This window comes from Gopherus evgoodei, chromosome 17 (genome assembly GCF_007399415.2).
Source record: "Gopherus evgoodei ecotype Sinaloan lineage chromosome 17, rGopEvg1_v1.p, whole genome shotgun sequence".
NCBI lineage: Eukaryota > Metazoa > Chordata > Testudines > Testudinidae > Gopherus > Gopherus evgoodei.
Window position 1 is genome coordinate 24,426,381 of NC_044338.1, and position 18,010 is coordinate 24,444,390.

Sequence of the window (18,010 nt, forward strand, 5' to 3'; positions counted from 1 at the left end):
GGTGTGGGCTGCTGACCAGTTCTGGCTCACTACAGGACCCCAGAGATCAAGGCAGTGTTCTGGCCTCACTCCCAAGACCAAATCTTAAATTTTGGTCAAAAAGACCTAAAAACTGAAAAATAATTCTAATATCTAACTAAAATATACCTAAGAAAATAATGAATTTTCAAAGAGAATGGTATATACAATGGAGTGAGAGAGGAACTTGCTCCAAGAAGCCTGGAAGCCCTCCAACAACATTACTTGGGAAGAAGGAACTGATGAAGGCTGGTGTGAGGAGGAGGGCTCTGCTCTTCTATACCTGCATGCGGCGGTGTGTGACAGCAGAGGGAACTTGAGACTCCCCAACAGGTACTGCCGAGAGGAAAAAGTTCTCTGACAACTGTGCACGGGACACTCACACGCTTACAGTGAGTGAATACATGCAAGTGCTTAAAGAAGAATCACAGATTCCAAGTCCAGGAGGGACCATTGTGACCATCTAATCTGACCTCCTGCATAGCACAGGCCAGAGACCTGCCCCACAATCATTCCTAGAGCAAAGATTTTAGAAAAACATCCAATCTCAATTTTAAAATAGCCAGTGATGGAAAATCCATCCCGACCTTTGGTAAACTGTTCCAATGGTTAATTCCTCTCTCTCTGAAAATGTATGCCCTATTTCCAGTCTGAATTTGTCCAGCTTCAACTTCCAGCCATTGGATTTTATACTTCTCTCTGCTAGATTGAAGATTAAATATTTGATTGTTATCAAGTCACCCTTTAACCATCTCTTTGTTAAGTAAAATCGATTAAGCTCCTTCAACCTATCACTAGAAGGCAGGTTTTCTAACCCTTTAATTATTCTTGTGGCTCTTCTCTCAAACCTCTCCAACTTATCAACATCCTTCTTGAACTGTGGACACCAGAACTGGACACAGTATTAAGGTAATGGTCACAAAAGTGACAAATACACAGGCGAAACAACCTCTCTGCTCCTACTCAAGATTCCCCTATTTATGCATCCCAGGATCGTATTAGCCCTTTTGGCCACAGCACTAGGAGCTGGCATTCAGTTGATTATCCACGATGACCCCCATGCCTTTTTCAGAGTTACTGCTTCCCAGGATAAAGTCCCCCATTGTGTAAGTAAGGCCTACACTATTTGTTCCTACATTTAATCATATTAAAATACATATTTATTTGCTTGGGCCCAGTTTACCAGTCGATACAGATCTCTCCGTATCAGTGACCTGTCCTCTTCATTATTTACCACTCTCCCAGTTTTTGGGTCATTTGCAAACTTCATCAGTGATTATTTTGTTTTCTTCCAGGTTGTTGATAAAAATGTTAAATAGCATAAGGCCAAGAACTGAACTCTGCACGCCCCTACTGGACATACACCCATTCAATGATGTTTCTCCATTTACAGTTAAATTTTGAGACTTATCACTTAGCCAGCTTTTAATCCTTTTAACGTGTGCCATCTTTATTTTATATCCTTCTAGCTTTTTAATCAAAATGGTCCCTACCAGTCTACTCTGTAAATGAACCATGTCCATGGCCCCAGTACCTTACAGAGCATGATGACGCCCATTTACCTCCCTGGATCAGAAACAGTCTCAGTCAAATCCCATCCTGAAGACGAGGAACCCAAAGAAAAATGTACAAGCAAAGTGCATCCTGATTTCTGGAAGCCACCGTCTCAGTCTCATGTAATTTAGATTTATGAACTGTAGAACTCCAACTTGGATTTAAATTTATGTGTAACTGAAATGTTCCTTGCTGTCTGTTACCCAAAAGCACGTAGAGGTTTTAAATATTTATCAAGCATTCTGAAGTCCAGTGGAGATGGACTGAACCGACAGACTGAAGGAAACTGGCTATGGGATTTGAGGATTTATGCTCCCAGGAGTAATTCATTCACTGAACATAATCCATTATACAACAAGGCAGTAAAGGAGACTCGTTAATGAGGAACCTGTAAGGAAAACTTGTGTATGGAGAAAAGGCATGGCAGAAATCACTCAGCATGCTTATCGATGGCTCCAAAATACAATTAACTCTTCCCCATTAAACATCTAAAAACTCTCTTTGCTGGGAGCATGGACAGAATTGAGTCCTAGAGTCTGAAACAAAATACCTTCTCTTAAGTGACAAAAAGTAACAACAGCTATAACAGTCAGTTGGAACAAATTTAAGGACTGATTTATCAAGGGACTTGGGACTCAAATCACAAACCTTAACAAAAACGAAACTGTCAAGTGAATTATAAATACAATAAAACCTCAGAGTTATGAACACCAGAATTATGAACTGACCAGTCAGCCACACACCTCATTTGGAACTGGAAGTACACAGTCAGGTAGCAACAGAGATGGGGAGAAAAAGCAAATCCAGTACAGTACTGCGTTAAACATAAACTACTAAAATTATAAAGGGAAAGCAGCATTTTTCTTCTGCATAGTAAAGTTTCAAAGCTGTACTAAGTCATTGTTCAACTGTAAACTTTTGAAAGAACAACCAGAATGTTTTGTTCAGAGTTACGAACAACCTCCATTCCCAAGGTGTTCTGAACTCTAAGGTTCTACTGTACATCTCTTTTAAGCTGGGCAAAGGGAATCTCCGTTCATTGAGCAGCCTCTCCCTGGGGTTACCAAACTTTGCAGTCCAACTGCCATCTTGTGGAGCTTGCTGCTGTCCACTCCAGTCCATGCACCACTCACACAGCTAGCTGCCAGATACCCTCTCTTTTCCTATATGCTCTGGAAGTGCACATCGAGAGTCACAGCTGATTGCCATTATTATGATCTAGAGCAGTGGTTCTCAACCTTTCCAGACTACTGTATCCCTTTCAGAAGTCTGATTTGTCTTGTGTACCCCCAAGTTTCACCTCACTTAAAAACTACTAGCTCACAAAATCAAACATAAACATACAAAAGTGGCACAGCACAATAGTACTGAAAAATGGCTGACTTCCTCATTTTTATCATATAATTATAAAACAAAACGACTGGATTATAAATATTGTACTTACATTTCAGTGTATGGTATATAGAGCAGTATTAACAAGTCACTGTATGAAATTTTAGTTTGTACTGACTTTGCTAGTGCTTTTTATGTTGCCTGTTGTAAAACTAGGCAAATATCTAGATGAGTTGATGTACCCTCAAAAGACCTCTGCATACCCCCAGGGGCACATGAACCTTTGATTGAGAACCACCGATCTAGAGTTCTGATCACAAAAGATGCCATACAGTGTAAATTAAACAAATGTCAGTTAATCGAATAAGAATTCACTAGCATGATAGGTAAGTGAGCCAGATGCACACCCACAGGAGGCCAGAATCTAAATGACACTAGCAGTTACAACTCAAACATACCCTGTCCCAGAAGAGAAATCCTTGAGAACTGTAGGAAAAGATTACCCTTTCACAGTGATGAGACCTAACTCAATCTCTATATCCATAGGAGGGCAGAAGTAGCAAACCAAATTCCATTCAGTGCCATGGCACCTAAGCACTTCACCCTTTGCTCCTTGGGCTGCTGTGCATGAAAGTATACAATTCTCTGCTATCACAGGCAACCCAGTCACATGATCCTGTGCGTAAACTTACCAAACTCCATCTTAAAGCCATTCATGTTTCTTGCTCCAACTTCTCTTACTGGCAGCCTGTTCCAGAGCCTCACTCCTGCATCATTAGATACCTTCTTCTCATTTCCAGCCTACATGTATTCCTGGCCAGTTTAGCCCCATGTGTTCTTGTGCCAACATTGTCTTTACCTTAAATAGCTCTTTCCCTCCCTGGTGTTTACCACCCCAGTGTATTTATAGAGAGCAATCAGATCCCCTCTCAGCCTTTGCTGCCCTAGCTTAAACAAGCCCAGCTCTTTCAGACTCCTCTCATAAAATAGGGTCTCCATTCCCCAATCATCCTAGTAGCCCTTCACTACACCTGTGCCAGGGTGAATACATCCTATACATCCCAGGATGGCATTTGCCTTTTTGGTGGCTGTATCACATTGGTAGCTCAAGGCCATATCCTATAGTCATATCAACTAAAACACCCAAGTCTTTCTCCTCCTCTGTGATTTCCAACCGATGAGCCCCCAGTCTATAGCAGTATTTCTTGTTATTAATCTCTAAGTGCATGAACTTGCATTTTGTACTATTCAGTTTTATCCCATTTCTATTATTCCAGTCCTCAAGGTCATCCAATTCTTCCTGTGTGATATTCCAATCCTCCTCTGGGTTGACAGTGCCTACCAACTTTGTGTCATCAGCAAGTACAGTTAACACACTCCTGCTTTTTGTCCCAAGATCATTAATGAAAATATTAAATAAAATTGATCCCAAGACCAACTCTTGAGAAAATCCACTAGGAACCTCCCTCCAGCCTGACAGTTCACCTTTCGGCACAACCTTTGTTCTCTCTCTTGTTCTGTAGCCACATTACAATTTTTGTACTAATCCCCACAATATTCTCAATCTTGACTAATAATTTTGTGGCACTGTATCAAATGCCTTACTTAAATCCAGATAGATGAGATATGCATTTCCCTTGTCTAGAGAATTAGTTATTTTATCCAAGCAGGGCCAGCTCCAAGTTTTTTGCCGCTCCAAGCAAAAAAAACTTTCCCATGCCCCCCAGCCCCACCCCAACTCCACCCCTTCCCCGTCCCATTCCAACCCGTTCCCCAAGTCCACGGCCCCACCTCCTCCCCCGGGCGCGCTGCATTTCCCCTCCTACCTCTCCCTCCCTCCCTCCCAGGCTTGCCTGGGAGGAAGGGGGGAGAAGCGGAGCGGTGGCGTGCTCAGGGGAGGAGGCAGAGGTGAGCTGGAGTCACTTCCTGAGGTCCTCTCTGCACCCCCCACCACCGCAGTTCACCTCCGCTCAGCCTGCTTCCCTGAGTGCGTTGCTGCCGCTCCGCTTCTCCCCCCTCCCTCCCAGGCCTGCGGCAAAACAGCTGATTCATGCGGCAAGCCTGGGAGGGAGGGGGGAGAAGCGGAGCAACAGCGTGCTCAGGGGAGCAGCAGCAGTGGAGCGGAGGTGAGCTGTAGGAGGGAGAGGTTCCTCTGCCCACACCCTGGGTTACTTCCTGCGGCCCTCCCCGCGCTCCCCACTGCCGCAGCTCACCTCTGCTCAGAGCTGGTTCTCGGCTTTTTGCGCCCCAAGCCAAAAAAAAGAAAAAAGAAGCCGGAATGCTGCCCCTTGGAAAGTGCTGCCCCAAGCATGTGCGTGGAGCGCTGATGCCTAGAGCTGGCCCTGTATCCAAGAAAGCTATCACTCTAGACTGGTACGATCTCTCTCTGGTACACCCGTGTTGTAATTTATCCCATTTCCCATATACCTCCAGGTCTTCAGAACAAATTTTGAAGGAAAGAATAATTAAAGCCTTGCATACTTCTGAGGTCAGAATAATGAGTCTCTAGCTGCTCAGATCATTCTTCCCCCCTTCATTATATATAGACCCTACCTTTGCTATTCTCCAGCCATACAATGCCATCCCTGATTTGACAGATTGATTAAAATCCTTGTAGTCTCATGTGCCAGTTCTTTCAGTGCTTTGGGGTGTGGGTTATCCAGTCCCCTCAGCTTGAGCGCATTCATCTCCTTGAGTTTTGCCTCCACCTCAGATTTGTCAATTTCCATTTCCAAACACTCGTTTCCATGAGCCATCCTGCCTTTGCCCCCATGTTCTACATCATCACCCTTATTGAAAACTTAGGCAAAGCATTAATTTAGTTTTTAGGTCATACCTAGATTATATTTAATTTCTTCCTCACTGCCTAATGGCCCCACTTCTTCTTTGCTTGTTCACTTGTTATTTCTATGCCATCTCAGTCCTGGGCCCCCAGGCAGTTCGGTCCATGCACCTTGGTTCCAAGCATTTAAAGAGGACATGTTTTTAAAGTTAGGGCTATAAAGTGCAAGCAAACTATCCTGCACGGTTCATAGCCACATCTCCATGATACCTGAGTCAGGAGTCAGTTACTTTCTTGTAAAAATATGCAGACTGACTTCCCTATAAATTGGCTTTAAAATGCCTCCTCAAACAGGGCGCCTATCAAAAGGAGGTTTCAGAGTAGCAGCCGTGTTAGTCTGTATCTGCAAAAAGAACAGGAGTCCTTGTGGCACCTTAGAGACTAACACATTTATTTGAACATAAGTTTTTGTGGGCTACTTTATACGCTGCTAAAGTGATTAGGTCTGTGTGGAAATAATGACTATAATACTTTCCTTTGCATGGCACTGTCAAAACAATGCACCCAAATCCCCATTGAGTCTGGCCCTGTTCAGACAGTGGTGGCCTCTTACCTTTGCTGTGATCACTACTGCAGCTCAGCTATACTGCCTGGTCAAAAGAAAACACCTAAACACATACAACGCTCTATCCTTTTAATACGGATATTTCTAAATGGCCCCACTGTATATTATTAAAGCAAGAGTACTGATATCAAAGTCAGTTTAAATAAGCGCCACCAGTAGGACGACCAGACAGCAAGTGTGAAAAATCAGGTCAGGGGGTGGGGGGTAATAGGTGCCTGTGTAGAGAAAAGCTCCAAAAATCAGGACTGTCCCTATAAAATTGGAACATCTGGTCACCCTAGCCACCAGACTCCTTGTAGTTTAAATAGAGTGCCTGATATGTATCCAAGCAGAGTTTGGAAGTACCTCTCAGTCCCTGATATCAAGTTACTAGGCCATGATTACAAGAAAGCCCGATGACGCATCTTTAATGGACCACAGAGCACTTGGGGATAGGGCTGGGGAGGGTCAGACAGATCAGTGGTGAAATGCACCAGGCCTTTCACCTCTGGACTCCTGGGTTCAAACTCTGACTCATATGGAAAGTAAAAGGGCATTGTGCTGGTCTCAACTTCACATCACAAGGCAAGTAGGTATGATCAGCCGCTCCAGGCATGAGCTGTTTGGCAGTGGCATGGCATCGCTGCTATTAATCCCTCAGTTTATGAGCACAAAATTCACCCCTAATATACAAGAGGATCAAAAAATCCTCCTCAGTCAGATCAGAATAAAATATCAACCTAGCAGCTTCTGAACTCCCCTATAAATAATTAAACTCTGTCCAAAATAATCCTTTGCTACAGAATCACTTATTGCTCAAGCAAAGCAATTTCTATAATCACTTTCTTTCAAATCCGGCTGTTTGAAGAGTGCAAAGCTGCGTTTCTCATTGCTGATTATTAGCTGGCTCCAGATTCCCTTTTGGAGTCTTCTTCCCACTGACACAAATAATTAGCAAATTTCCTTTTACTTGTCTGATCTGTCCTGCAAACAGCATCTCCCCCCTGTTCCTCCGGTACCTGCTTAGAAAGCTCAGGGTAGGAGCAATCTGCTGAGTGAAAATGCCTGATGCGATGTCAAAAAGCAGAAGACATTAATGAAATGCTGCTCAGCTGATGCCAGCTGCCATGCTTACCACATGGAGACTATCCAGCCCCCTGCTAGCCTTTGGTAATCAGTTACCACAATGGCCTCCTGAAAACACAGCACCTCCAGACTGACTCTGGGTTGTGCTGTATGGCACGTTAGTGATCGCTCTGAACCAGCACACTGCGTGCTCTGTCATCTGGAATGAGAAGCGAGACAAGGGAGTCTCACTTTCCCAACTGTATTTCTTAGCCCCAGTCTGAAGAGGTCTAGATGTTTCTGGGAGCACAAAATCAAGGCAAAGTATCCTGGAAAGCACAAAAGAACAGGCTAGACTTTGGCAGAGTGGATGGAAGCAGCTGAAAGAGGCATCTTCTCCTGACCTCTAACTTGCTACTGGAATGGAAAGGCATTGGTTCTTTGACACTCTCTAACTGAGACACAGATTTGAGCTCAAGGTAAACGTGACACCAGGATTAATCACAAAGAGTAGCCTTTGCACTTCTGCAGCACCTCACAAGAGCAGGTTGGAGAGCTCCTCCCGAGGACAAATGGAAACTGAGAGAATAAGTGGGGGTATGCTCACTTGGTAAGACAACTCCCATCTTTTCCTGTGCTATAATATATATTCGTCTTACTGTATTTTTCACTCCATGCACCTGGTGAAATGGGTTTTAGCCCATGAAAGCTTATGCCCAAATAAATTTATTAATCTCTAAGGTGCCACAAGAATTCCTCATTGTTTTTGCTGATGCAGACTAACACGACTACCACTCTGACATCTATTTCAGCGATCCATTCGTGAATGTCCTGGTCATGCCCCATCCTAAAGCCTGAATGTAGCTAACATCCACAGCTCCTCCAGGTCATAATGATGCAGAGGAGCAGAGTTCATTGGGCCTTGGCCTACTGAGACTGAAGCTGGCACTTACCTTTCTAGGTGAGAGTCTGTTATGGTTCAGCAGGTTTCTACTAACAACTCCCTGTAATTTGCTGCAAGGCTCCTGGCTTCCAGCACCTAATTAAGTCCCACTGCAGCCCTCCTGACAAGATAGCTCATGCTAAATCATTGCACTGATGTGAGAGGAAAAAACACAGGCTCTACTTTTACTGCCCAATGGGCATGTAGGGCAGGAATTACAAAATCACTGAGGGGAGCAGAAGCATATCCCATTGAAAGACAATTGGAGTTGGGCTCGAACTTTTTGGGCACTTTTCAAAATCCTGTCTCCAACTCTGGGATGCTGTAAACCGCACATGAGCTCCTACCTTCTATCAGCTCTCAGTCTGTTAAATAGATTCATGAACTGTAAGGTCAACGGGAGCCAATCTGAGCATCTACTCTGACCTAATGCACATCCCAGGCCAGAAACCACCACCCGAGGAGTCCTGCAGTGAGCCCAACAGTTTGTGGTGGAAACACAGCCGATCCCTCAGAAAGAGGCCCATAAATAATTACTGCAGGACCTCATGGTGCAAACACGGACAAAGAAGCCAAGGTGGCAGGTGAGGGATGAATGTAAAGGCATGGAGGAACTGCATTATCAGGCTGAAGGCTTGGTGAACATTAATTGAGAAGCTGTTCCAGTGTAATTAGGGATTAAGGGCCTGGGTGTCCTAGCACTTGACACTGTAGATAGAAGTGCCAGAAAGGAGGCAAAGAGGAAGATGTGCAGAGGACAGAGCAGAAAGAGAGAGTGTGTGGAGCGAAGGGAAGAGGATGAAAACAAAAGAAGGAAGAAGGGAGGTTGGGGACAGGAAGGACAAGCCAATCGATCAACATCGAACCTTCACATCCTCTCCCTCATCCTTCCCCTCCCCTGTGTCCCCTCTTGAGATGAGCTCTTTGCAGCAAGGAAGCTGTCCTCTTGCACCCACAGCATACGCACAGTATACAAATCAGGAACAATTGCAATCTAGCCTGTAAAGGTTACTCTACTGCCAAAGACAAAGGCTTCCCAGCATTTGAAAAGCAGCCTTCTCCCTCGCGGTCACCCCCACTGCAGCCCTCCTGACAAGGGATCTGATGCTAAACTGCTGTCAAACAGAACCAGTCTCAGTCCTTCAGCACCCCCAGGGCTCTCTTCACAATACTGGAGGGTAGCAGGGGGAAACCTCCAGAGGCAAGTGTTTGGAAACTGAAACTCTTCACTGGTTTACGTTCCTATGATCAGATACCAAAGGAAGGTGGGGGGCAGCACTGTGGGGAGCAACACAGGCTGTAACCGTACAGTTTAAACAGGGTCTTTTTGAAACAGGAGCATTTCTTTCTGTGTTGCCTACTGTACCTTAGTAGCATATGGAACGGCCTGTCGGGAGCACATGGCAGCAGGCCCAGTTGCGTCCCACCAAGCTGTGCTGAATAACTGCCCCACGCATATTAACTCACCCAAACGCTCGCTGTGGGAAGACAAAGTCACAGACTGTTTTTTCCAGTTCAGATTTCCTAAATCTTTTCCCCCATGGGGGCAGGTTCCAGAAATTGGGCCAGGAAAAACTGTCCAGTAAAAGCCTGTCCACTGAGCAACAGCACGAACAGGGATAATCAGTTAGGCATCTGCCAGCTCAGATCCTCTGCATTTAACGCGCTCTCTTATCTAGTGGTTAGCGCTTGGGACTGGGAATCCACTAGCTACTCCTGTGACCTCAGGCAAACCTCAACCTCCCAATGCCTCAATTTCCCCCTCTGTAAAATGGAGATAATAGCTATTAGCTACCTTACAGGGGACTGAGCCTTCATTTATACCAAGGATCAGCATGTGACGGGGGGGAGAAAAGACGTACTTGAATGTTTGCACTCAGAGACCACAGGGATGGGCACCATAGCCAGATAGAAACAGAACTTCAGGCAATCTTTAAGAGGGCTTAGGTTGCAGTTCAGAATAACGTTCAAGTCAATTCTTATTGAAACCTGATTGGTTCACCCACCCTTGGTGAAAACTGTAATCTAGCCAGGAGGAGCAGAAAGGATGGTATAAAGCGGGAGTCCTTCCAACCATACACTCTACACTCCAAAGCAGGCATTTCAGAGACCCAGCTCCAGAGGGTGGTCACACACCCAGGCTGCAAATCTGGAGGCCCAGAAAGGATTGCATCAGTTCTCACGCCGTGCCTACAGTGCTGGGAACTCACTGAGAATCCTGCCTCATTAGTGTATTCTCCTTTAGCAGCCTGTCTGGCCAGGAGCTATTGCCAGGGAGCAAGCAGGCAGCATTTCACCAGTTCTCTCAATCAAACCCTCCTGTTCGTTCTCTTTGCAGAGCCAGAGGACATTACTTTTTCCTAGTGATGACACAGTCTGGAAGTGGCAACAGTGTCTGTAAGTTAGTATATTTGATACCTAAGTGGCAAGAGTACAAGCTCCAGGTCTCAGCAGCAATAACCAGAAAATTACATTTGTTTTCTAGCTGAGTGGAACAGGAAAATGACTCACCTGGATTAAAAGGGCCATATGCTCTTGGCAGCCTCACTGCCTCCACCAGCCTTAGGCACAGAATTATTCTGCACCAGCCTTAAGAAGCCCTCGATGTTCCTCCTCATCTCCTTTCCTACCAGCCAAAAGAGCCCCCAGCAAGTCATCTAGTCTCCCTTCCTGGCTGCCCAGCCCATCTCCAGTCTCCCTCTTCCCCAGATAGTTTCTATCAGCTCCATGGTCATCACACACCTCATCAGCCTCCTACTTTACACCTCCCTCTGGTTACATCACAACCAGCATGACCATTGTCACGCTACACCAGCATCTAATTCTTTGCACACGTCCCACCCATCCATTCAAGAAAGCAGATCAAGCCTCATGTGCCACGGGAGCACACCTGTGTTCCCCACACCCAACAGCCTGCGGGAGCAGAAAGCCAAGAACGCCTCACTCACTCTCATCTGGGTTGGGGGACGCAAGAATAGCACTGTGCTTCCTCTTCACTTCCTCCACATTCTCAGAAATCTTATCGATGAACCCTCGAATTTCTTCCACCTATGGAGACATGGCCCAAAGGAACACAGCTGTTCAGCATATTCATGACAGTCGAATCTATGGGAAGGGGAGAGCCTGCTAGACTCAAGTGCTCCCCAATCTGAAAGCAGTCATAGGAGACCTGGGCCAGCATAGGCTGCTTCCTGCAGGAGCATTTAGCTGACTACCATCTGACTGGCTTCTTAAAGCATGGCTATACCATGAAAAGAGACTCTCTAAAGTGCAGCAGGGAGGTTTGAATGCACAAGTTAAACTGCAGACCAGCTTGCTCCTCCATAACTGCTGGATCCACAGGGTTAACCTTCTAGTCATTAAGGAAAACACACTTGGCCGATACACTGGGAGAGCAGACAGCGAGTGAGAAGATGCACTTCCCCATCATACTGCACTTTAAGGAAGGTTCCTGATGTCTTGGGAAGTGCAGTCAGGGTTTGCATTATGCTGTTTTTCCAGGCTGCCTATCTAGAATAGCTCTACCTTCAATTCACTGAGTGACTTTCCAATGGGGTTTTATATCCTACATTCAACTTGAGATGTCTTCACACACCCCAACTCACTATGATAAAGGTGTTCTAAAAAGCTGCATGCACTGCTCACAGCCACCCACATGCCAGAATAGAACCTCCCATCTGTAAGCTAGATATGTACAGAAAAAGTCAACCAGTCCTATGCAGCGGGACTTTCAGGGTTGTTTTAGTGCCTTTCTGCTTTAATCAAAGTACTGAGGCAAGAAAGGTTGCAGGGTTTGAGGCTTTCTGCTGCCCCAAAGATAGTGGCTTTCCTCCACACCAGCATAGAGGCATCTGTTCTAATTTACCAACACTTGCTAAAGCTGTCCCTGTGGTTTCGATGGACGCACCTAGAGGATCAAATTACATTACATCATAGGCTTTGTAACTGCACATTACAACCCTGGTTCTGCTGTGAAGACTGCAGGATTCTAATTGGTGCCTAAACCTTTATGGGGCATGCTCCAGAGTGTGACCGAGGAGGAGCTAACAAAGGCTGAAGTCTGAGCATTGGCAGACCTTGTGTCAATGGGAAAAAGACTCTGTTCCCACTGACAATTCCTACACATGTGACTGTGAATCCTAACAGTGGCATCAACTAAGGGACAGGGATGAGAACACATGTGGCCATGTATTCTGTGGCTAGAGTCCAGTGGGAGGTCAGGGAGAGAGCACCACTTAGTTCTGACCAGCTCTGAGCTTTGCTGAGAGAACAAACATCTCACCTGTTCAAAGAACTCATCCATGAAGCGATCCCGGTCCACGCTAACGGTGACTTCATCATCATCATCGCTGTCCTTAGCCTGTGCAGACACAAACCCAGACATTAGCAAGCTGCTCTCTACAAACTTCACTGTGCACTTAGCCCAATGGTCCTCTCTCAAGTCAGCAGAATGTGGGTTTCCCCCTGAACTTAGCCTGGGAACAGCTTACTCCTGTGATGCGAGAAGTAAATGCTGACCCTTTAGAAGCTGTGGGGACTAATTAAATTAATGGAACAGGAAAAACCTAGGAAAGAATCAACCCCTGGACACTGTATTTAGTGTGTTACTTAAAGAGTTAAAGAAATATCAAGATCAGGCTCACACACACAGGCATGGTGAAAATCACCACTGCAACTCATGGGCAAGTCACTTAAGCTTTTTGTGCCTAAGTTTACCCTAGTATAAAATAAGAATAATGATATTTACATCTTTCCACAGTGTGCTGAAATGAATCATTTGATGTCCTCATACACACAGCAGAGGACAGCTCAATGAAAACATCTGCTCCATGCACAAAACATGGGATAGAAAATGGATGCAATATTCACTTTTGGTGGTCCTACTGCAGTAAAACTTTAGCAGAAATAGAGGAGGCAGGGTTCACAGACAGGGGACCAAAATTATGGATCTAGAAAGTCTTCAGCATGAGGAGTTGTTATAGCCGTGTTACTCCCAGCATATTAGAAAGACAAGGTCTCGTGAATATTCTGGGATTAACAGGGCTACAGCACTGCACACAACAATGGAAGATATCGAACTCACCCACCTCCTCTTTAGTGTAAGGAGACAGTTAAAAGATTTTATGCAGAGAGGAGACATGAGAGAGAGAGAGAGAGAGAGGAAATAATGAATGGATAGGAAGCTCCTATTTACCTTCGCACTCAATGGAAACAAGGGGAGATGCAATGAAATTGAAAGGGAACAAATTTACAACTAACAAAAAGAAAGATTCTCTTTGACTCAATGCAGAATTAACCCATGAACTCCCTGTCACATGGTATTGGAGCCCAGGAGCTTACCAGGATCCTAAGAAGAGTTTGACATGCATGTGGATAATGAGAATATTCACAAATACTGTAGACAGGAAAAAAATAGAAGGGCTCTAAACCCCAGTGCTTCAGTCTACAAGCCAACCATGAATTGTCTGGAGTTAGGAAGACCAAGTGATTCTAGCATTGTCTGTTATAGGGGTTTTATACACCTTCCTCTACAGCAGCTGGTGCTGGGCACTGTCAAGCCACATCCGCAGTACAAAAGGGTGCGTCATACACTGATATAGCTGACATGGTGAAAATCCAAGACAAGGCAAACTGACATTTTACCTCAGTATAACTGATTGAGGTGAACTCTAATCTCCCCTTGGGGGCACCTCAACCAGCTTTACCATGATAAAACTAAAGCTTGCTCTGTCTTCACCAGGATTCTCACTGTAAAAACACACCTCTTTGGAGTGAAGACATGACCTTCGAGGCCGGATCCTGGAGTAGCCATTCCCCTGATCTGATTCAGACTGGTTGTTCCTAAATCTCTACTACAGGGGCGAGGCTTCATCAAGCTGTATTTGTAAAGCACTTTCAGACCCAACACACAGACAGTGTAAGCACAAACTCTCATTGGCTATTATGGAGGCAAAAGCCTCTCCAGCTGTCGCTGACAGAGCCTGTTTTGTTTCCAAGAGTATTGCTTATGGGCAGGGGGCAGGTGTATCAATATTCAGGACATGCATGTACATCACACGGAGGAGGAAAAGCCCAGCCCCAGAACAGCCTCTCTCAGGCGCAGACTCTGAGGCCCTTCTCCCGCAGAGCTATGCATTCCAGGCTACAACTCCAGAAAGCAGCCTGTGAGGTTAAGTCAGAGAACAATTTAGGCTTAACAGACTCTCACCCTCATCTGCTCAGCTAACAAGATGTGCTGAATCAGCCCCAGACCTACAGGGCTATTAAATTAAAAGGAGATAGTCAAGAGAGCACTATGTGATCATGCAAAGGTACAGTAACTCCTCACTTAAAGTTGTCCCGGTTAACATTGTTTTATGGTTACCTTGCTGACCAATTAGGGAACATGCTCATTTAAAGTTGTGCAACGCTTCCTTCTAACTCGTTTGGCAGCCACCTGCTTTGTCCACTGCTTGCAGGAAGAGCAGCCCCTTGCAGCTAGCTGGTGGGGGCTTGGAACCAGGGTGGACCAGCAGCCCCCCTCTATCAGCTCCCCGCCCCCCTAAGTTGCCTGTGCTGCAGCCACTCAGCAGGCTATCAATCAGCAGTTCAGCTGTCCCTCCCTCCACTGCCATGTGCTGCTCCTGTCCTCTGCCTTGGAGCTGCTCCCAGAGTCTCCTGCTTGCTGTGCAGGGGGGGAAGGAGGGGGCTAATGTCAGGGTGACCCCCTCCCCCCACTCCTGCACCCCACTTACCCATTCTCCATATAGAGCAGGGAGGGGACACAGATGGAGAGAGACAGAGCGAGCCTGGGGCAGCAGCTGCTGTCTCAACTTCCTGACCCACTTAAAAAGACAATGCACTTAAGAGGGGGTCAGCTTACTTAAAGGGGCAGTGTGCATCTCTCTCCCTCTCCCACACACAAGGGGTGTGTCTGTCTCTGCCTGCTATGCTGGCTCCCCTCCCTCGTGTTCGTGCTGCCTTGTGTGAGAGGCTACATTAACAACACCCCCTGACTTCAGCACCTCAACCAAGCTTCACAATCATCAGAGCTGTGAACAGTACTAAACTGTTTGTTTAAAAACGTACAGTGTGTGTATATCTATAACACATATCGTTTTTTGTCTGGTGAAAAACATTTCTCTGGAACCTAACCCCTCCCCATTTACATTAATTCTTATGGGGAAATTGGATTCACTTAACATCGTTTTGATTAAAGTCGCATTTTTCAGGAACAAACTACCATGTTAAGCGAGGAGTTCCCGTACAGTGCACTGCCTAAACACTGCTCACATGCAGCCCAGGGCACTCTGCAGGCACTAGAGCTGCAGATGCACTGAAGCACACACGATCGCTAAAGGATCATATAAATGATTTCATCAAGCAAAGCAAATAACCCTCACACCTGAATGCCTAGGGATGGGAGGGGACGACACCCTCCCTCCTCCCCCGCATGACAATCCTCCACCTCTGTGCAGGCCAATTGTCCCACATATTTCTAAGCCCCCTAAACTTTAAACATTCCTCCTCCCAAATCCAACCCTGCACCCACGGAGCCTGACTCCAAAGACACCCACGGAGCCCATTACCACCGCTCCTTCCTCACCAGAAAGGGATTGCAGTTCAGTTACATAAGGACTCCTCTGCCTCGAACACCTGAGAATGCTGCCTCCACAGAGCCACCAGCCCCGGCAAGCAGGAGACCCAGAAGGCGCAGTGACCCAAGCCAGCGTGCTCACATGGTGCTGCAGAGGACTCCGGCTGTGCTGTCAGGCAGCCCAGCCCCTGGGGTTACATACGTAACAGACTCAGCCCTGTGGGTTTCCTGGAAAGCTGCACTGCAGGACTGGTTAGAAGGATTAGTCCCCTCCCTGGCAAGAGTAGTATCCTCTATACTGTCAACCTCAAGCCTTCAAAAATGACAAGTCAAACTCCAAATAATCATCAGTTTTTAGAAACAAATATTGGGTTCTTTGGTTTTTTTCATTTTCCTTCTGATTTTCGAACCTTGAGAGGTCACATTTAAAGTTTTTCTCAGCAAGTCTGAGGGCTACAAGCTCTTTTTTGTTTGCTTTTTGTAAAAGCAAGTTAAGATTCTGATGTGTTCACCTGACTCCAGGAGCAGGGGCTTTGAGAAAAACACCAAATATGGAAAGATCTGTGATACAACCACAAGCATTGGCAACGCTGTATCAGTCATATCAAGCTAAACAGAAACAGAGCTTCCAGAACATAAGAATGGCTATACTGGGTCACACCAATGGTCCATTTAGCCCAGTATCCTGTCTTCTGACAGTGGCCAATCGCAGGTGCCCCAGAGGGAAGGAACAGAACAGGTAATCATCAAGTGATCCATCTCCTGTCGCCCATTCCTAGCTTCCCCTGCCGCAGGCAATACAGAGGTACAAGCAGGCAACAGAGAACACACGTATGTGAGTCTAACTCCCAGGTGCACAAGCACAAACTCGGAAATTCCTAAGTTTGCTTTTAAAGCAACTTAGGAATTTGGAGCCACGTGCTATTCAATATGGAGCCACGAGCTTATTTGGCCTATTTGAATTGAATCATTTGAATTGAGGGGCACTAGTAAGTCACTTCCCTCCTCCCTCTGCCTCCTGGAAGCCTTGATTTGTTTACCCCAATTGATCACAGGCAGACACACAGACATGAAGTCCAGCCTCGCATCTCACAGACTCTCTTGGCAATTTGTACAGTTCATGTTTCCCCTGATGTTTCATGTACGTTTTCGTGGCCCTAGCATCTCTTCAGGGCATGGAGACATTTTGTGGATGTTTCTACACATACGCCAATATGGCACAATTCTGGCCTGCAATGCCCTTGCTATTCTAGTGCACAGACCATCCCTCAGGCGTGACAAGAAATCTGGGTCCCCAGTACATTATGTTCTCTGGGGTCCCTACCCCTTCCCAATTCACCCTGGTTACAGACATTTTTTTTACCAGGATGCAGGGGGGAGCTGAGCTCAGTGCCTCAGTACAATTGTCCCTGCCTTTCTCCCTCTCTCAGCAGCCTGCCCTTGGCTCTAGCTAATGCAGGGGTCGGCAATCTTTGGCACGTGGCTCACCAGAGTAAGCACCCTGCCGGACAGGCCCGTTTGTTTACCTGCCGTGTCCGCAGCTTCGGCCAATCGCAGCTCCCACTGGCCACTTCACAATCATCATAGCTGTGAACAGTATTAAATTGTTTGTTTAAAATGTACACTGTGTGTATATTGTGAAGTTTGCTGCTCTAGGCGGGCCGCATACCAAAGGTTGCTGACCCCTTATCTAATGTATCTCAGTCGTGGTCTGCAGCTTTCCTCTCCTGGAAATTCTATTACTAGGCTACAATACAACTTCACCTCTACACCTCACTTCCACCCACTGTGCCCCATTAGTCCAGTTCTGACTTCATCCAGAGAGATAGGAAGGTGTCTCCCCTAAGCTCCCCAACTTCAACATAGATTACACTGCTCATATTCCTCAGTAAAACAGGAGTCTTCCAATCCACCCACTTCAGTGGCATGGTCACTGTTATCCATGACCAAGAAGTTCACTCGGGGGACTTTCAGAAACCGGATACATTGTGTTTCCCTCTGTAACACTACCTATCATGCCCTGGTACTCCTCCAAATGCAAGCTGAAGGGCATCCCTTGTCGACAATCCTATATTGCTGCCTCCCTCTTTGTTTCTAAATACCAAAAAAACCAAACCCAAGTCACATTTTCCTTTA

The 18,010-nt window shown here is 46.0% G+C and overlaps 1 protein-coding gene across 2 annotated transcripts in view; it reads right to left on the reverse strand.

Annotated features, from left to right (window-relative positions):
* The window catches only part of STX1A (syntaxin 1A), a 261,918-nt gene that overhangs the window by 207,361 nt on the left and 36,547 nt on the right, over positions 1–18,010 (reverse strand). For both annotated transcript variants that reach the window (XM_030536352.1, XM_030536353.1), the window contains exons 2-3: positions 12,581–12,658; positions 11,247–11,346 (exon numbers count right to left, since the gene is read on the reverse strand). In XM_030536352.1, the coding sequence (XP_030392212.1) occupies positions 11,247–11,346; positions 12,581–12,658 (178 nt within the window). The remainder of the gene's footprint in view (positions 1–11,246; positions 11,347–12,580; positions 12,659–18,010) is intronic.